The sequence below is a fragment of the Notolepis coatsorum genome, assembly GCF_963971535.1.
Source record: "Notolepis coatsorum genome assembly, chromosome: 12".
NCBI lineage: Eukaryota > Metazoa > Chordata > Actinopteri > Aulopiformes > Paralepididae > Notolepis > Notolepis coatsorum.
The window spans coordinates 50,866,331-50,888,164 of NC_140176.1; the positions used below are offsets into that span (position 1 = coordinate 50,866,331).

General features: G+C 41.6%; 1 protein-coding gene across 1 annotated transcript; it reads left to right on the plus strand.

Moving 5' to 3' along the window:
• The first annotated feature begins 1,434 nt into the window (after positions 1 to 1,434).
• Positions 1,435 to 16,882, plus strand: fam162a (family with sequence similarity 162 member A). The gene is made up of 5 exons (XM_084326527.1): positions 1,435 to 1,552; positions 2,960 to 3,064; positions 4,125 to 4,236; positions 13,269 to 13,377; positions 15,202 to 16,882. The coding sequence occupies exons 1-5, from the start codon at positions 1,510 to 1,512 to the stop codon at positions 15,331 to 15,333; spliced, it is 501 nt and encodes a 166-aa protein (XP_084182653.1). The 5' UTR covers positions 1,435 to 1,509; the 3' UTR covers positions 15,334 to 16,882.
• The last annotated feature ends 4,952 nt before the right edge of the window (positions 16,883 to 21,834 follow it).

Here is a 21,834-nt window from a genome sequence, read left to right on the forward strand (position 1 = left end):
TTCCGCAGGGGGAAATTGTGAAAGTGTGGGTGATGCCATGTGCACCGCCGGCCAACGGGAGAGGGTCTGTATTGTCTCTATGACAAACGGTTCTAACCCTAAAAACGCCCCTGTATTGTACCCATTCTGCAATCTGTTAATAAAGTTTTCAATCAATCAAGGGGGGTAGGAATACATACGTTTACACTTCATCCTCCTACTCCTGCTTGTTTGTTTTTTAATCTGTTTATTACTTGTTTTTTATTATTATTTATTTTCAATTTATGTTCGAAATAAATAAACGCATTCATTCAAGATATTGTGTGAGCAAAAGTATAGTTAATTAATTTACTCATACAGTATGTACATCCTCTGGCCTCGCGCGGATCTCACAGCTGTGCCCGCACAGTGCAATACTCCAATTCAGCCATTTGGTGGGTGGCGCTGCTGAGCGGCCCTCACAGCGCGGCCGTCAGAGCTATGCGTCAGAGCGCGGCCCTGAGAGCGCCGCTGCCTCTGTGGCTCTGCAGCTGCATGCTTCTCCTCACAACACAAAATAACAGTTCGAAGGAATGCCTGAATGCAATACTGGACATCTTAAACAGATTGCCATCCAATAAAAACGATTGAGACCTTTATTAATGTAATTTTTTTACATATATCTAACTGTATGACAACGTGTGTTTATTTAATGTGATTTGACCATGGTGCAGATGGGGGGGGGGGGGGGGGTCAGAAATGTTTGGTGAACTATCACTTTAAAAGAAGCCCCGACGCTGTTGCTCTACGTACGAGATGGTACTGGGGCCAGTCTTCCTATAATAATATGGTCGATGTAGGTAGACAGCAGCAATAAACAGTTTTTGGTATATCGAATTCTGATTGTTGTGTTTTAGAGTCCACACGCTGTGGCAGAATTACACTTGTGTTGTGGCCTGTGGGTCTCCCTATACATTTTGATCAGGCACGTGTTTATGAAGGGGCCAGGGGGTCCTGCTGTTCTGCTGTGTTTTGCTGCTCTTTACTCGCGTGATCTTTTCCCGTAGCCTATATTTGCGAAGACGCTCTCTGATTGGCTAGCCGCGTACAGCGAAGACCCTCTCTGATTGGTTTAGCGCCGAAGGGTCTCTTCCGCCTTGTACATTATACTCTGCTTCAAAGTGGTTATGCTTTGGCCTTTGGCCCTCTTTCGAAGTGGGTTATGCTTAGAGTTAGGGTTAGGGTTAGGGTTAGGGTTAAGGTTAGGGTTAGGGTTAAGGTTAAGGTTAGGGTTAGAACCGTTAGGTAACAACAGACCCTTCGGCGCTAAACCAAGCAGAGAGGTTCTTCGCTGAACGCGGCTAGCCAATCAGAGAGCGTATTCGCTGTACGCGGCTAGCCAATCAGAGAGCGTCTTCGCAAACATAGGCTACGGAAAAACGGGAAAATAATCACGCCTTCTGCTCTGGTAGTTGACTTTCAGCAACGAACGAGGAGGATTTCCACACGATTGCATGGTTAATTGACATTTATTCACAAGACCTCACAGACATGAATTTCATCAGATCTCGGATTGCCATCGGCAACTTCATAGGTTCGTAACGTTACAGTTTGCATTTTTTCAAGATTCAAGAGGTTTATTCATCACATACACACTAAGACATATAGTGAAATGATTTGCTAGTATATAACTTACTGTACACCGCTAGCTTCCAGTACAACGGTACTAGCCTAGAGACCTTTGCCTTTTTGGGACTGGTTGAATTACGACTGACAGATTTTCTTCTTATGATTCTTTGATGAAAATGGGATAGCGTGAGGTAACGCTAGCATGGTATCTTAACGTTAGCCAACGTTACTTTTTTAATAGCACATTTAGTTTGGTTCATAGGGGGGCGTGTAACGTCAAAGATCAGTCAGATTGCAGAGATTGACACTTCCTGTGCTGTGTTGTATAACTGTCCTTGGTGCTTGAATATAATATGACCACACGTTTCACTAAAGCAGTCTAAATGGCAAAACCTTTGTTTGCAATGTTAATATGGCATAACTATGAAAGCTTTTGCCAAACCCAGGGCAAACTGTATTACATACTTACTATAAAAGACTAACCAATCGTATCCCTGCTCAGTTATGACTCTGTCAACATGTCTTTCCATCCAGTTCTTAACAAATGGCAGTGGCATTTAAATGGCTATGAAATGGTTGTAGTAGTCATGTGACTTTTTACATTATTTTAAATTCTTTTTAACTTTAATTAATTCAATCTTTGCGATTTTATGGATGAGCTGTGTGGGCACCCCCAAAGTATGGTCCATGGGCCGAATTTGGCCCTCCAAACTATTATTTTTGGATCTCCAGGGTGATACAATATGGTATTTGCTCTGTTTTGTATGCCTTTTTAATTGGCTAATATTTGAGGAGTGATCTTTGAGACAACTTGAGGCATATTAGCAAACACAATGATTAAACTAGGGCTGCACCAGTACTGGTATCAGATATCTGGTCGATACCAGGCTAAAATAGGGGATTGGTATTGAGAGAATTTCCCCAATACTAAAGTCCTACGTCAAGAACCTATGTAAAATGCCAAAGCAAAGCCACTTGATTTTCTGCATTCTAGACATAGGCCTACAGAAAGATGTTCGATGCCTCTAATGATGGAGACAATTGATTATTTACCTACATGTCATTTGTATCTATTTTCTAAAAAAATTATTCTATGTAAGATAAACATTTTGTAATTTTTCAGTCTTGTGATATGGTTTCAACTTTATCATGGCCATAGAACTATACATTGCGTTAAATCCTACAGATTGCCAAGATTAGCTAAACAGAAAGACTAAATTTTTTTGTTTTTGCAAGCTTTGTAAAAGGAAGGTTAACCGGAATCTAGAACCTAATCTATAAAATTGCCTCGATAATTGCATATTATGTCAGCCCTTGGCCTATTTCTCGTGTTTAGAAGTTTGGGACCAGATATTTAACGTTTAATCCGCAGGTCAATGGCGCAGACAGCTGGTGGAAACGGGCAGCAGGAGACAGATGTGCAGTAAACCTGTGGAGGGAAAGCCACAGCCTCCTCCACCGACAGTCCCAAAAGAGGGTAGGGGTTTGGAACAGACAGACCGTCCCAAAAGAGGGTAGGGGTTTGGAACAGACACAGACAGTTCCAAAAGAGGGTAGGGGTTTGGAACAGACAGACCGTCCCAAAAGAGGGTAGGGGTTTGGAACAGACACAGACAGTTCCAAAAGAGGGTAGGGGTTTGGAACAGACACAGACAGTCCCAAAAGAGGGTAGGGGTTTGGAACAGACACACCGACAGTCCCAAAAGAGGGTAGGGGTTTGGAACAGACACACCGACAGTCCCAAAAGAGGGTAGGGGTTTGGAACAGACACACCGACAGTCCCAAAAGAGGGTAGGGGTTTGGAACAGACACACCGACAGTCCCAAAAGAGGGTAGGGGTTTGGAACAGACACAGACAGTCCCAAACATTTTGCATTTAAATGGTGCATTTATATAGCGCTTTTATCCAAAGCGCTTTACAATTTTGTTCCTCGCATTCACTCACACATTCACACACTGACGGTGGAGGCAACCATGCAAGGAGCCAACCTACTCATCGGGAGCAGTTAGCGGTTAAGTGTCTTAGAAGAGGGTAGGGGTTTGGAACAGACACACAGATAGTCCCAGACCATGGTAGGAGTTTAGAACAGACACACAGATGGAACATCATATTACATCATATTACAGGGCACTTAGTTAGTGCCCTACACGTGTGTGTGTGTGTGTGTGTGTGTGTGTTCCTATGTGTCGCCCATCTCGCTTGTGTGTGTTCGCTGCATGATAATGTAGCATTGTGTGCTACAAATAAAGACTTCTTCAAGTCCAGTTTAATTTAGTTGTACATCATATAGGGCATTTGCTTTTGCCGAAGAGACTGGGAGAAAGTCCCCCCCCCCGCCCCTCCGTCTCTGAGGATGAGGGTCACGGGAAGTGGGGTCACAGTAGACTGACCAAGCTAATGGTGAGAGCGTGTGAAATTAAAGGCCTCCACACTTCCATGTCTTCAGTTAGGAATTTGGATTCACTGTGTATTTAGAGTGGATTACATTGTTGTTTTGTCACTTTATATGTGCATGTTTTTGTTTGCACATATAAAGCATCCCATCTAGGGTTCAAACTCCCAGGCTACAAGCCATCTAACATGGATAGGAGGATTTTGATGTGGTCAGGACGCTTCAAGACAGCAGACCAGATCCCAGAGCTTGTGTCGTAAGTGGCCTCTTCCTGTTTATGCCAGACATCCTGGTACATTTGCGTCTGATTGGCTCCTCGTATGATTTGATTGAGTTGCATCATGACCACAGAACTAGCTAATTGGTTGAGTGCCATTACTGGGGGGCGGCTGGTCAACACTATGACTGTAGTTCAAACAACGTCCCTGTCTCTGTTGCTGGAGGTAATTGCTTTGGTTCCTGACATCTGAGAACTCATCTGCTGGCATGATAAAATACTTGATTGACGCATGCACGCATGAAGATTAAATCATTTGATTTGATTTAGAGATAATTTAGGCAAAGATTTGTTAAGAGATGGCAAATGCCTGGAGAGAATGGGACGCTGTTTGCCCGCATTTATGCAGACTTTAACACTAAAGCTTTTTGAAAAGAGTGCATGGATATTACTTTCTCACTGCCGATACCAATTCTAAACTACTAAAGGTATCGGTTCAGATCCACAAGTTGGGTCCCTCGTGTCTATCTATTTTAAATAATTCTTCAACAAGTGTTCGTCATGCAGAGCAGGGCTGCTGACGCCATGGCTGTTTATCACTTTCCATTGGTCAAGTCAAGAGTCACTTTATTGTCCCATCAGCTGGGAAATTTGTCTTGGGCTTACACCCACTACAGCCACAGACACATACATACAGACAGACATGACACAGCACAACTGACTCCAAACAATACACAATATAAAATATACAGTAAAGTACCTGCACAGCAGGATGTCTGGCAACACAAAATTAGAATAGTATACACAAATAATGTAATATTAATATTATAGTATACACGATAATATAGCAACCAAAATATCCGTTCGATAGTTGCCCTTTATCTGGCACTATTTAAAAGTTTAACTGAGATTGGAATAAAGGAGTTTTTAAACCTATTTAGTCTAGAGTGTTTTTTTTGTACATTTTAAAGTTAAATGCATCAATCTGGTGCACTTTGAGAGCAAAATAAAGAGGCTAGATCTATGATGAACTTTGTGCTCAAAACACAAAATCAACTAGACTAGTGCTTCCCAATCCTCTCCTCGAAGCACCCCAGCTGTTCAATGCATTTGTTAAATTTCACCACCAGCACACCTGATTCAACTTAACTAGCCCTTTATTTGTTGAATCAGGTGCGCTAGTGGTGGAATTTAACAAATACATGGAACGGCTGGGGTGTCTCGAGGAGAGGTTTGGGAACCACTGGACTAGACTCGAGCATACATTTGAGCCATTAAAGAAATGAAGCAAAAGTAGTTACCTGTGTTGAACTGGTTTATTTTTTAGAAAAGAAAAATATATACTGGATTACTATTACGACTACTACCACTGCCAATACTACTGATACATCCCTATTGGCAAACTTTATATTTAAAAAAATAGTAAAAAAGAAAAATAGTCGAAGTCGGCTTTCCTTCCACTTAACACCCCTGCAAAAAAAGATACAACCCTCCCAGGACAGATACCGATGGTAAAACATTTCAGATGCTTGGGAGTGGAAATATTCCCTACCATAAGACAAACGGTGAAGCACAACTACACAAAAATCCAAAACAAAATCAAAGACGACCTTGATAGATGGGCAAAACTTAAGAACACAGTACAAGCACGGATATCAATAGTTAAGATGGATGTACTACCTAAAATCAACTTCTTCTGTTCAATGCTACCGTTACCCCCTCCAGAGGGGTACTGGAAAAGATTACACTCCTTCACATACAAATTTATTTGGAATAACAAACCACCACGTATAAAAAGATCCACCGCACAGAGAAATAAAGCAGATGGTGGCATGGCATTTCCAGATTTTTTCCTATATTTTAAGGCGTACTCATTAAGTCCATTGACAACATGGTTTGACTCCCAAGCATTAGCATCTTGGAGAAAAATAGAAGAAAACATAGTAGCCCCACATAGACTGAAGGACATAGCATACACTAAACTACCAATCAAGCACTGTGAACGAAAATGTGGCCCCATAATTACTCATGCGATCCGGATATGGCGTGAATCACAAAAAAAAAATCCTAACCCACAAGAATGGCACAATCATACTCCCTTATTCAATAACGATGCTCTCTTAATTGGAAAACGACCTATAAGATTCCCTATATGGGAAGAGCAAGGCATACACTCATTAGGGGATGTTTTTAACAAACAGGGTTTTTGTAGTGATAAAGAAATACGCAAAAAATTTAATCTCACCAAGTCCACATGGCTTTTTCACAAACAGTTAGAGCTATGTTTGAAGTCTCACGGTGTTCCATTAGACAGACCAATTGAACACCACAGATACCACAAATTCTTCTACTCAAGAGAGACATCGAGAGGTTTTGTTTCAGAATTTTATCATCAATTACTAACGTCCTCGTATGAAACCCTCCAACTTGACTCTGTCTGGAGGAGGGATATACCAGACCTGGAAAATGACTTTGATTGGCAAGGAGCCTGGGCAAATGTCCGACTTACATCAAGGAACCCGGATCATCAACAAATCAATCTTAACTATATTCACAGGACATACTTGACTCCTATAAGACTGTGCCGAATGGGGCTCAAACAAGATTCCAAATGCACCCAATGTACAAATGGGGACGAAGGGACATTTATGCACATGTATTGGGACTGCTCACCAGTTAAGGCATTCTGGAAAGATGTGACCCAACAAATATCAAAACTCGTATCTTGGAATATACCTGTACACCCCTCGGTATTGCTGTTGAATGATGTTTTTGAGTTTGCAGTGAATCCACAGCTAAAGAGATTGGTTTTATCGGGTATCACAGTAGCCAAAAAGCTGATCGCATCACGCTGGTTTCAACCGGAAAAAATGTGCCGTAAAGTTTGGTTTCTTACATATCTCGATGTAATTTACCATGAAATATCTACAGCAAGAATTCTGGGTCTCAATGAATCCAAAATGTCAATGTGGTTAGAAGTGGTGGAGAGAATAAACGCTAGCTTATAATGGTAGTGTCTGGTTAGGTGCGAGGGATAGTGGAGGTACTTCTCAAGGTGGGGTCCGGGAGGGGGGGGTTCGAGCTGAGCATATGTATGTAGGTTTTTTTTTTAGATAACAGGTATTATGGGTATATCTTATATAAAACAACTAACCAAAAGGTGATCTCATTGGATGTGCCCTGACAATTAATGCTTGTATATCTTATCGTGTGTTGTCATGTTTGTTTATATGTTTGTTTAAAAAAGAATAAAAAAAAAAAAAATACAAAAAAAAAAAAGAAAAATAGATATATATTTTTATTACTTTTTTTTTGGTTCATTATACAACTGTGGCGGAAATTAGACTGTGGCGGCCCACCACAGTCTAGGCAATTAATGGGAAACACTGTATATCTATATCTCTACATATCCCTTACCTACTCTCACTAGTTACACTGCTGGCCAGTATGACTTACTAGTTACTACCATAGTGTCTTCATACCTGCGTCACTAATACTATACATATTAATATTACAACTCTGTAAACATCTGATAGCACTACTACACCCAGTAGTACTGATTTATATATTTTATACCCAGTATCACCTGTACATTGTATATTACTATTGCACTTTACTGTTACATTTGCACTCTGGTTGGATGCCAAACTTCTTTTCGTTGTGCTGTATGATGACAATACATTAGAATCTAATCTACTGTACATTTATGTACCAATGTGTCAACATGTCCATCTGTTTAGCCAATGCCAACGGAGATGTGTTAACTCAATGGACGCCACGCAGTTGAGCATCATTTGTACTTACCACGCCGACTCTCTAAAATATAGGAATACGTGGCAGTGTTTGCAGGGCTATAACTATATTCTATATTATAGCTATATGTAGGGCTGTCTTAAATACTTTGAAGCTTCGTTCGATGGCACGAGCTTCGAACATAAAAAAAAATCGAAGTAAAAATATATATATATATATTATAATTTTTTGCCTCAAATCTTGCGCCTCCATTCCAATGAAACGAAAGTAAGCGGCGCCTTCCCGCCTCCATTCCAATTAAACGAAAGTAAGCGGCGCCTCAACTCCACCTCTCTACAACAAGCATGTGGAGATTATCTGTGTTGAAAACAACAAGGACGTGTGCAGCAGACATGTCGACAAAGAAGTCATCAGATGTGTGGTTACACTTTAAAATATGCAAAGACAATGCCCAAAAAGCTGAGTGCCAGATATGCCAGAAGAAAATGGCATATCACAACTCTACAACAACTTTGTCAAATCACCTAAAAAACGTAAGTATCGTTGTACACGACGGCGACGCCACACAAAACATTAATAAGGCTATGCCTATGCTGCTATGACTAATGTGTTACCAAGTTGGCTAATTTAATATATAATATAATAAATTATAAATGATAAATTAAATATAATATAATTGTTTGCTTGATAGACGGAGGTTGCAACATAATTATGTAATGTCATGCCGTTGGCTGTGAGAGCAGCCCCACTGCACCCAGGCAGCGCAGCCGAGTGAAACCTTGTTGGCTGCATCACAGTCACGAAAGGGGCTACTTAATTAATCCAATCCATTTTATTTATAGAGCACATTAAAAAACAACAAAGTTTACCAAAGTGCTGTACAAGTCCCACAACATAAGATTTAATAATTTTTTCCCCCCCGAAGCTTCGAATTAAAATCGAAGCTCGGCCCCGAAGCTTCGATTGCCAAAAAAAGCTTCGAAGGTCAGCCCTAGCTATATGGATACAATACTATGGCCCATTTGACATAGACTATATCGTTCAATATGTGTTAAAGAAATAATTTTTTCATTCATACATTCCCGTTTTATACCATGGTGAATAGGAGTATAGTTTGAGTAATCCTGTCTAATCCCAGAAAACGACGCTATGCAGCAATACGTGCAATTCACTAAAAACGTTGTCGTTTCTCGCCTGTACGCGCTATTACCTCGAAATCAAATCTATATTATCGGTATTATGTTTCATCATGAAAGGGTGGGGGGGTAGTTTTTTTATGCTTTGATCGTCACCAACGGCACACGTTGTGGAGTAACGTTACACACATATCTTGTGATCGAAGTGAAGTCATGGTTGGATCATTGGATAACAGCAGGATTGATACCATATAGGCCTTACCTTCACTAGGATGTACCCCAAAAAGATTATTCCAATTATCTGATCGCGAGTCCCAGTATTGGTGTCGATCGTGTCACCAACATAATCCGCCACACATCATACACCGGGAGAATTTCACGCTTCTCAATCCGATCGGGACAACCGCTCCCCTTGCCCGACAAATAAAAATCCGACCGGAGACTTTTGATCGACACACAGGCCAAGATATAATGATTCAAAGGGTGCTCGATACTGCCACTTGGGTGGATGCGGCCGGTATTGCACTTTGGCATTCTCAGGATGATTCCCCATGTTAACCCTGAGTCCGTGTGCCTGTAATGAATGAAATAACGATGAAAACCCAACTATACTCTGGTCTTACGCTGAACGGTTGGCGAGTTAACCCGACTTTACTCGGGCCTGGCGCTGATTGAGTTAAAGGAAAACTCCAACATTTTGAGAAATTAGCTTATTTAACATCTTCCCTGGAGTTAGCCAAGAAGATACATACCTTTTTTGTCTCTCTGCATGCATTAGGCTTAGGGAACGCCCGCACCGTTAACCTAGCTTAGCTTCATCACTGGAAGTGGGGCAGACCTTTAACCAAGTTCCCTACAGTCACTCCAAATACATCAAAATACAACTCAAACGTTCCTGTAAACATGTTGTGACCTGTGTATTTACCACGTGGAGAAATTAAAAATAATTGTATTAGACATTTCCGTTTTCTAAGCAGATATACTCGGAACTATTTTTTGCCGAACCACTGCTGTCTGGGCGCAGTGATTCCACGTCACCACGTTTTTTTTTTTTTTTTTTACTTTATTTTTTAGCGTTTATCGCTTCTCTGGTCAAGCATGACCGACAGATACAGGGTGAAACATTCTGGCAAATGACGGCGGGTCCGGGAATCGAACTCGGAGTCCACCAGATCCGCGACGCAGCACGGTTTTCCCCGACGCCGAGATATGCGGTGAGCTACTGGAGCTCCCCCCCACGTCACCACTTTCTAACGTCAAGGTCAGTGTTTACATATTCGTGTCATTCAAAGGATCCAAACCGATTGACGTTATTATGGCTACCATGACTGTGGTAAGTTTTCATTTATGTTTTTAGATGGAAGGCTGTATTCCATCTGTCTAACGTTAGCGAATATTGTGAGATTGATGAATAGGACATAACTTTGCTGGACTATTCGACTTAGTATAAATATCCTCAGCTGTCCCTGCATCCCTTTTGATTCAATGCTACTTTCGCTTGCTGACAGGCATTACGTTAGCCCCTTTCGTGACTGTGATGCATGACTACAGGGTTTGGGCGAGTGATTCGGCAAAAAAAAATTCAGAGTATTTTGATTGTATTTGGAGTGACTGTAGGTAACTTGGTTAAAGGTCTGCCCCACTTCCAGTGATGAAGCTAGGCTAACGGTGCGGGCGTTCCCTAAGCCTAATGCATGCAGAGACAAAAAAGGTATGTATCTTCTTGTCTAACTCCAGGGAAGATGTTAACACATCAGCGCCGGAAACGCTTTCCAGCGTTATTGGCCGTCATGCGTTGACCGCCAGACCACGCTGTCCAGCGTTATTGAGATCAATATTTCATTTTTTCGCCATGGCATTCATAATTCATATATACACCCCACGACGCTGCAGCTGGACCCTATAGGTGACTGCAGCGACGGCTCAATACCGCCGCCTGGTGGATGGTCGGGCGAGTTACACTCGCCTACAGGATGTGGCCGATGTGTGTCGATGAAAATCATCCGGCCGTTGCATATCGTTGCGGGACTCCCGACAGACACTATGTACATAATGGATTGCTTTCTAAACGTAATAATCTATATGATTTCGCCGTTTATTGTGACATACAAACCGGAAATGGACCTAGGCGATCGGCGTCGTGTACTTGGGATATTTCACCGCCAGTCTCATTGACCCACGGTAAGAGGAATATAACATTATTTTCAACCCGATTGTGAGTTTCCTTGTGAGCAAACCGATCTGATCAATATATCACCCAACCTACATAAAGCATTTACTGATGATCTGGGAATTATAAACGACCCCCCCCCCCCCCCCCTTTCCTTCACGCATGATGAAGCATAACGTATACCGATCATCAGGGGTGTAAAGTACTTGAGTAATTGTACTTCGTTACAATACTTAAGTACTGTTTTGGGGGATTTGTACTTTACTCAAGTATTATTAGGTTTGTATACTTTGTACTTTTACTCCATTACATTTCAGAGAAAAAAAACATACTTTTTACTCCTTACATTTAAAATGCAGACCTACAAAGTACAAATCTCACAGGTCCAACTATTTTAATTAGTATATTTGAATTGTTTATCAAATCCCCATCAATGGAAAATGAACCTGCCCATAACCATGCTGATTGGTCCTTGTGCAACACTAGAAAGTGGGGATCTTTGATTAAACACCTAGCTGCTATCAGAAGAATAGACAGTCAGATCGGCATTATGCTGTGGTTAATATTGTGATATTATTCAGGGTACTCCAGTATTCTGTCTTTAATATTGTGATATTATTCAGGGTACTCCAGTATGCTGTGGTTAATATTGTGATATTATTCAGGGTACTCCAGTATGCTGTGGTTAATATTGTGATATTATTCAGGATACACCATTATTCTGTTTTTAATATTGTCATATTATTCAGGATACTACAGTATTCGGTCTTTAATATTGTGATATTATTCATGCTGTGATGTGAATGCCGTCCATGTTAGTTTACCTTCAATGAAGTAGTGCATTAAATTATTTTAATGCAAAAAAGTGTCCTCTGTTCTTTCATTTCAGCATTGTCTATCGCAGAACACATTCCATTGTGGGCAGAGTGTATACTTGGTTTCATTCCAGCCTTGCCTAAACACCAGCTGATGATTTCACTAATTGGCTCACCTCTTCAACTAACTCACCTGGTGCAATGTATAGTTAAAATGAAAACTTGGCCCACGATGGAATGAGTTTGAGACCCCTGGTCTATCCCTTTAAAAAGAAATGTACTTTTACTTTTTAGTACTTAAGTACATTTAAAAGTAGGACTTTTTTACTTTTACTCAAGTGTGTTTTTAGCCAGATACTTTGACTTTTACTTGAGTCCGATTTTGAGACAGTACCCATACTTTCACTTAAGTATAATTTCTGGGTACTTTTTACACCCCTGCCGATCATATACATTTGAATTTTTTAATATAGCGTGTATAGGGAAGAAACGCCAATCGATAATCTATATATGCATTTAGGCCTATAACTCACGTTCTATGAATTACTGCAGAAAACGATAAAAACACTTATATTCTAGGAGGTATTTTTGTATGAATGAAAAAGTATAACGTTCCCACATCCTGAACGATAGATAATCGATGTTGAATGGGCCATAGTAATGTCAATATAGCAATACAATTTTAAAAGTTATAGCCCTGCAAAGAATGTAAACATCTCCATAGGCTTACAGCGCTGGCAGAGAGGGGCATTAGATGGGCATAACCCCCGGTGGGCAATGTGTTAAATAAGCTAATTTCCCAAAATGTTGGAGTTTTCCTTTAAGTTCATTGTGGGAACTTAGCAGAACTCAGCAGAGCAATGTTGTTTCAGCGTACAGTACACCTGATTAAATTAGGTTCTAACTCCCCCAAAACAAAACGACGGACGGCAACAGTCTCTGTCCACTTTGTGATGGTCCAGCGTGACCGCTAGCTTCGGTTTATTTGACAAAAATGCAGAAAATCAAGTCTCTTCGATTTCTGCCACACTGTGTTAACACCTCTCTTTATATCATGTTTTAATATGAGGGGAATACAGATAACCCTGTTTTAGACTGATAGATGACCCAGTATCAGGATACCAAAAGTATCTCTATTGCTGCATCCCTAGTGTTTGGCCAATGCTGATATTTCTGCTTGCCTGACTTGTGTTGTAGGTTTGAAATGCTTGATGCTGCCAGAAACAAGGTTCGAGTGAAGGCCTGCTACGTGATGATTTTGATGACAATAGTGTCCTGTCTGTGTATGGTCTTCGTGGGTAAACGGGTGAGTCACAATAGAGAATTAATGACATTTCTGTGTTGTTATTCCCTAAGTCCACTTGGCTATAAGTGTTTCTCTTGGGGTGAATGGTTTGTGTGTTATACATATTACCATTTGACCAGATATAAAATAATGCATGTTTTAGCCACACTGCCAGCTAAGTTGTTTGATTTGTCTCACACGAATATACGAAATAATAATTTGTCCTTGCCGTAATTTTCTTTTACAAATACAAAATTGTAATCCCAGTTTACATTTGTATACAATCTCTGATTGTACACCTACTTGTTGAGGAACGACTAACAATTATTTAGTAAAATGAGATATTCCTATTTATGAGATGAATTCTCAAGACATTTCTTAAAAGCTTAATTTTAAACGTGTCTTCATCTGAAGAGTTCAGTTAACATGGGGCGACAGTGGGTCGGGAGCTAGAGCAGTCGTCTGGTAATCCAGAGGTTCCTAGTTCCATTCCTGCTCCTCCCGGGCAGCGTGTCGAAGTGTCCTTGAGCGAGACACTTAGGCTGCGGTTACACCTTTCGTTTCATTGTCATACGCGTTTCGCCGCGACGTCCTGCGCCTCGAGTCACACTTTCGTTTTTTCTTGTTTTTGTCACCTGAGCACACTGATGTAGTACACTGCCAAAGCAGTAGGTGGCGAACATGAAGGCAATTTCAACCAATCAGAACTTGAATGTGCCAATACACTTCCTGGTAGCTCCAGCAAAGAAAATGTCAACAAGGCAGACGCCTATGGGCGCCACCATCTTGCCTATTTACTCAATGCAGCAATTCTTTTTCAGCAAAGCCTAATAAAAGTGCAATAAACTAAACGGATACATTCACTGTGTGTTCTGCCTGTCATTTGTTGATGAAACAAAACTAATATCAACACAAGTGACCACCAAGAGCGGATAGTTTAGTCTAAAAAAAGATCGGTAGCATTGTTAGCTGCATGCTAACGTCAATGGAGTATGCCATTATAACCGTATAGCATTGTGGCTAGAAGCTAACGTTAGCTCACGCTATTTAGCCAGCACCAAACTGATGATATCGAGAGCTATCAGTAGTTAGATAACATTAGAGACAATGCTGTGTGTATTAAACAAAGGTGAATAGATGACTGGGCCATTTTGTTTAATGCTTGTTAAGTTGAAAGAGGAGCTTTGAGCTAACGGGATCTGATAGCTCACGTTAGCCAGCTGCTCATGCAATCGGTAATGCTAGCAGAATGAATGGATGTAAACTTTATTTAACATATTGCATATGGGTACAATACAATACGGCTCAATACAAACAATTGTTAAGGGAATGCAGACTGTTGTAGCTTGGACTGGGATCCTTATAACAATAACTTGACAACACATGGTAGCTGCAGCTATTTGGGACAGCTCTGCCTCTGTCCCAAACACACACACACACACACTCTGTTGTCACCGGAAGGGCACGCAGATGGTATCTACTGCGCATGGGCGTTTTCGCAACAACGACTCATGCAGACTACACGCTGTTGTCGGCGCGTTTTTTAGCGGTTCTCCAAAACGCAAACACAATTTAGCGTTTCAGCCGTATCCACAAAAAAACGCCAAAAAACGCATTTCTGTGTAATAGGGACATGAAACGTATTCAAAAACGTATAAAAAAAACGCCACAAAAACACCAGTCTAACCATGGCCTTAACCCCTAAGTGCTCCACCGTCGGTGTGTGAATGTGTGAGTGAATGGGTAAAATCTGAGGAACAAATTGTAAAGTGCTTTGGATAAAAGCGCTATATAAATGCAGCCATGTACAATTGAATGTCTAAGCCCCTCACCCTTTCTGCCCAGGCTGTTAAGAATCATGAGTCTCTAACGGGTCACAACATGGAGAAGAAAGCCAGATGGAGGCAGGAGTTCCTGAGAGAAAAGGAAGAAGAAGCTGCTGCTGCTGCCGCTGCTTTAACAGACAAGGCTCAGTAATGAAGACTGTCAATAAATAGCCAGCTACAAACCAGCCCCTCCCCCCTTTCCTCTGTGTTTAAGTGTAAATGGTGTTTTTTTGTTAAAATAAGTGTTAAATAGCTCTACATTCCGACAGCCATCACTGATATAGAGTGTTTGGTCAGTAACATGGGTCTCCCAGTCCCTCCGCTCTGCAGTAAACACAAAATGCATTTTCTGGTATCTCATTCCCACAAAGAGGGAACCCTAGATATTTTGACTAATTTCAAGAAATCCTGCCAAGCCAAATTTGTTTACTGCATTAGTAGATTAATTTACTTGTTTCAAGCACTATTTGCTTAAAACTAGTTCTTATTTCTTATTTTTGTCAACCATTTTTGCAGTGTGGAGTCCTCTCTCCTGATTGGATAAAGTGGGAAGGGATACCAGAAAATAGATTTTCTGTTTACTGCAGAGCGGAGGGACTAGGATACCCATGTTACTGACCAGACAATCTATATTAGTGATGGCTGTCGGAGTGTAGAGCTATTATTTTAACATGTAGACTTATTTTAACAGAGAAATACCACTTACAGCCACCTTTAACACCTCCCCGTCACTGTCAGGATTAATAAGAGGTACAACAAGGTGTCCAGGATCTCCCAGCATGGGACAGCCTATCTACTAGCAGTGGTGGAAAGTAACTTAAGTATTTTCAATGCTGTGCTTAGGTGAAATTACAAGATACTTGCACTTTACTTGTGTTTAAAAATTTTATGAAACAGGAACGAGGTCCCTCGCGGCTGCGTTACGCTCCTCTACATAGGAAATTAATTGAATGCAGCCGTGCTGCTGGACTTGGCTGCTTTGGGTGAGAATGGCCCATTAGTCATTCTGCAAACTCCCAAGATTTGGTAAACGTCCCAACTTTATGGGACGTGAGGAAATATTGTACTTTTTTTACTCCACTGCATTTATCTGAAAGTATCAGTTACTAGTTAATTTGAAGACAAATATTTAGAATACAAGATGTGGCAAAAGATGATTGAAGATGATGTGGGAGAGCGACAGTGGCTCAGGAGGTAGAGCAGTCGTCTGGTAATTGGAAGGTTCCCGGTTCGATTCCCTGCTCCTCCCGGGCAGCATGTCGAAGTGTCCTTGAGCAAGACACTTAACCCCTAATTGCTCTCGATGAGCAGGTTGGCACCTTGCATGGTCGCCTCCGCCGTCATTGTGTGAGTGAATGGGAGAATGTGAGGACAAAAAAAAATGTAAAGTGCTTTGGATAAAAGTACATTTACGATGTACTTTCAAATTTGAAGCCTGTCAACTTCAAGAGAACGTAATCGGAGCGACACAGCGCATCTGAACCACATACCACTTTATCATAACCTTTAGAGGTCATGAGGATTGCACAAGCAAGGAAATACAAGAATGCCATGTCTACTTTCACTTTTAAGTACATTCAATAGCATATACTTTACTTTCACTCAAGTAGGATTTTGAATGGAGGACTTTTATTTTCACAAGTACTAATTTATTTGGGTATTTCTACTTTTACTTTAATAAAGGAACTATCTTTCCACCACTGTCTAGTATACAGCGCTCCCTATAACCAAGGCTTCTACTGTACACTGGACTGGTGCAAACTGCGCTGGTGCCTGGTGGAGTGTTGGGTGCCAAATTGAACGGATAATGCTGACTCATTATAAACCGGGCGTGTCATACCCCAATGTCTCACAGGATATGACAGCCATATAATTTCCTCTATTTAGCCTCTATGGCACTCTGTACAGATTAGATTAGAATTTATTGTCATTATACAGCATTTAAGATTACGGGACACTTACGGGCCGTTCTCACCCAAAGCAGCCAAGCCTAGCAGCGTGGCTGCATGCACTTCATTTCCAATGTAGAGGGGTTGTAATACAGTACCTCGCGCAACGCGCATTCCTCATAGCTGCATGTGCTCATCCACATTGGAAACGCATCGAATGCAGCCGTGCTGCTTGACTTGGGTGAGAGCGGCCCATTAGTCATTCTGCAAACCGTTACCAAAGTGATTTGGTAATTGTCACAACTTTATGGGGCATATCAATGTTTCCTTTGAGTGAATGTATAAAAAGGTCATAATCGTGACCGTTTAGCTGGCTCCTGTTTTCAGTATCCAGTGTTGACACAATGGAAAGGGTTTGTCCTGATAAGGACAGTGACTGTGCTCCATTCCATATAGATATTAATTTATTGGAGGGTCTTCTGTGGACACTCAATAGTGGCATTTGATTGGGAGTCGCAGAGAGGGAAAAGTAATGTTAATGAAATGGGAGTCGCAGAGAGGGAAAAGTAATGTAAATGAAATGAGAATGGAGAGTGCTCGTGGCTTTTCACTTGTTGAAATGTATCAAACCTCAAACCCCGCCCTCTCTTCTTGATCCTGGGAAGCAACTATTGTGATCGGAAGATCCAGAGAAGAGTGGGGTTTGAGATAAGTCAATTGTTGGTACATAGGACATAAAACATTTGACACATGGTTTTTAGACTTTGATAAAAGGCTTGTCCATAGCTTCTTGTAACGGCACCTCCATAACCAATGACATTTCAATCGATTATACCTCTCCTATACAAATGCCTTAAGTGTCGCTCTGTCTTTATCCTAAGGTAATAAAGTATTGTCTGATATTACGCTGAATACACAAGACTGATGTTAACTATTTAGTTTTGGGCTGGGCAATATCAAAAATAATTTATCACCATATTCAGGAGTATCATGTCTGCTTAGGTACAGACAATTGCAATTCAGTTAATACACATCATATTGGACTGCATGGCAACGAAAAAGATAGTATAAAAACAACAATTGAATTAACATTCTCAAATATTCAACAATTTTGTGCGGAATTTGACTCATTTACTTTATCCCGGTTCACAATATCAAAATCCCACGATACAGTAAACTAAATATTGGTATATTGCCCAGTCCTACAGTCATTTTTATGTGAGAACGATGAGAAGTGGATTGGAAGTGGTGCCGTTGTGCACAGCTAGGTCTTGTCCTAACAGGCTTATAGCCACATTGAGTAGGCTCTCCTGTCAGTCAGCTGTAGCTGTGTTGTAAATCCCATAAGGTGATCACATAATAAAATAAGTGCTGCTCACAGCATGTGTGTCAATGACCTATTTGTCATAAATAAACCACATCCCTCAAAGGCCCAATCCGTGATCCAAACGTAAACCAATGGTAGCGCCCCCCCACCACCAAGAATACACAATAGGAATGAGTGTTTTTTATTCTCTAGTTGATTGACTGAGCTCTTGATACAATACAGGGGATGAACACTAAACCATAGCACTTGACTGGTTTTCCTCCTATCTCACTGACACATCAATTCATCTCCCTCTCCGGCCACACTTCTTCCCACTCCTCAGTCACACAGGGGGTCCCCCAAGGCTCAGTCCTCTGCCCCCTGCTCTTCATCTGCTACATTCTCCCCCTCGGTCACATCATTCGCAAATACAACCTCAACTTCCACTGCTACGCTGATGACACATGATACATCAGCACACAATCCCCTCACAACCCACCACTCAGTCCTGCATCACCGAACTTCAAACCTGGATGACTCATAACCTCCTCAAATTAAACAGTGACAAGACGGAACTCTTCATTATTGGCACCAAAACCACCCTCAGTACATCCGGACCCATCACACTCTCCATCAATGATTCTACCATCACCCCCTCCCCCCTAGTCTGCAACCTTGGTGTCATCCTTGACCCCACCCTCTCATTTGACCCCCATGTCCGCTCCATTGTTAAAACCTTACTTCCACCTCCGCAACATTGCCAAAATTCGTCACCGCCTCTCCCCCCCTGCCGCTGAATCCCTCATACATGCCTTCATCTCCTCCCTCCTCACTGGCATCACCTCCCACTCCCTCCAGAAACTGCAGATGGTCCAAAACTCAGCCGCCCGCCTCCTCACCAACACCCGGTCCCGTGAACACATCACTCCTGTCCTCCACTGGCTCCCGATCAAGGAATGCATCAACTTCAAAACACTACTCCTCACCTTCAAAGCCCTCCATAGCCTGCCCCCCCCCCCCCCGACTGATCTCCTTCTTCCTTACCGCCCCACCCGGTCCTCCTCCACTGCTTCCCTCACTGTCCCGTCATCCAAGCTCAAAAACGTTGGTGATCGGGCCTTCTCACCTCGACTCTAGAACTCCCTCCCTCAGACCATCAGACTCCCCCACACTCTCCACCTTCAAATCCCTCCTCAAAACCCACCTGTTCGCCTTAGCCTTCAACCTTCCCCAACCTTCCCCTCCAACCTGTTTTGATCTTTGTTACTGTGGCCTTATGTTTTCTGTGTATCATGCTGTTCTCCCTGTGGTCTTATGTTCCTTTTGTTTCCTTGTTTTCTGTTTTCCCCACCTAATGTCAGCGACTTCGGGTTCCTGAGAAGCGCTTTACAAATACAATGAATTATTATTATTAGATAATTCTTTAGTTTTAAATTACTTGGTGTATGTTGGGGCTGTGTATGTTTGTTTACTTTGGAAATAAACACTGGAGTTAAACAGACCTATATTCCAATTTCTACAGTGGGTTAAAAAAGCTCCAATTGGTGTATTTTCTATCTACATCAAACTCATCCAAGAATTTATGTGAATATACTCCACATTGACATGATTCAAATAAAAATAACAGATTGGGGCTTTAAAGGATCATACCAGTCTAATTTTGACTTCTCTCCATTATCGGGAGGTTGTGAGTCTTTAATAAATGTTGTGCTTGTAGATGTATACTACTAAACGCCGTTCACACTGCTATTGAAAACTAACTCACCAAAGCCGTTTTACTTCCGCTAACACTATCAAAGAGCTCAGAGTATACTACGAGCCCTGCGCGTTGAAACCGCCACGCTTGCACAATGTTGTTTCCTTCTTTTGATTCTATTATATGTACCACTGTATTGCACATCGTTGCGGGCAAGACCACCCGCATTTCATTGTATACCTGTATGCCGTGACAATTAAAACTCTTGACTTGACTTGACTTGACTTGACTTGACTTGGTTGGGTGCGCTGTCATTACCTCCTGGGTGCTCCCGGGTTGCTGCGCAAATTTGAGTGGCTTGCAGTAGAGTAACAAACGTAAAGGTTTTCAGAAGGGTGGAGACCTTAAAGTTTCATGGAGTATGGTATGGAGCGGCTGGGTAGTGTAGAGGTCTAAGCACTCGCCTATCACCGCAGACTCAAATCCAGCCATCAGCGGTACCTCCGGCTTGGTCAGTCGTCCCTATGAACACAATTGGCAGTGTTCGTCAGTGGGATATGAGTCCTGGTCATTTCAAACAGTGACTCCTACTGCTCGGTTGGGGCGCCTGTTCAGCAGGGAGGGGATCTGGGGGAAATAGGATGAACCTCCGCACACGTTACGTTCTCCCAGTGAAACTCCTCGCTGTCAGGCGAAGTCACAACCTTTGAAAGAGAGAAGTTGAAATGACACTGGTATGGTCCTTTAAGCCAGCCACATATTGTATCAACTATTCATTCTTTCACACATAGGCTACTGAGTGACCACAATAAAACCCTTTCACAACGACAAGGAGTTCATGAAACAGCATTTATGCAAATGGCATAACAGAGGACAGTTACACAAACTCAATACAACAGCAGTATTGAACATGAAGAGCTGGTCATCTCTTTGTAGAGATTATTTTATTTTCTTTTTTTTTGTTTGTTGACAAAAGTAAGAAATGTCAAGTTGACTTGGTAAACAATCATTCAGCTTTTTTAATCAACTAATGAAATCACCAGTATTTTCAAGTTTAATTAGCCTTTTTTTCCTCCATGTTTAGTTTAAATTACCCAGCTGGATTTCTGAAGGATTTTGGCACCATCAGTAAAATGACGGATTCTACCTCAGAAGAAAAGCTTACAATTATTTAACAATAATTTATCGTATTTTTCTTCCAATGCTGCGGACCCAAAAATGAAAAGAAACGCTTCCAACGTGTCAAAGACCAAACTAGGAAATATAACCTGAACATACATTGGGAAGCCAATGTTTTCAATCAGTCCTTGCCAAAAGAAATATTTGTTTTTGTTCCAGAGAATCTGATCAGTGGAATATATTGTTTTTCAGGGCAGAGTTCTGAGAGGTTTGAGGCATTGATTGTAAATTAGTGTTAAAGAGAGTTTTCAGTCCTATTCAAAAACGGAGAGGTGCGTTGTGATCCTTGTAATAGCGGAGCGGGGACCGAAGACAGGGCCGCGGGGAAAACAAACGCACCTTTTTATACACCCCCACTTCCTGAGGAGGGAGGAGCCAAAGTCCTACATCACCATCATGTACCAATCAAAATTAGTGAGCGTAAAAAGACTGCTGTGTAATTCTGAATGAACCAGGCGTCAGTCCTGAACTAAAGTGCTGCGAATGAAGAAAATGGAATCACGGTTAAGAGATTAGAATCAAAAGTCCCAACGGGGCTGCTGCTGCTACTACTGGACAGCCTTCCCAGGGGGGTTTAAATAG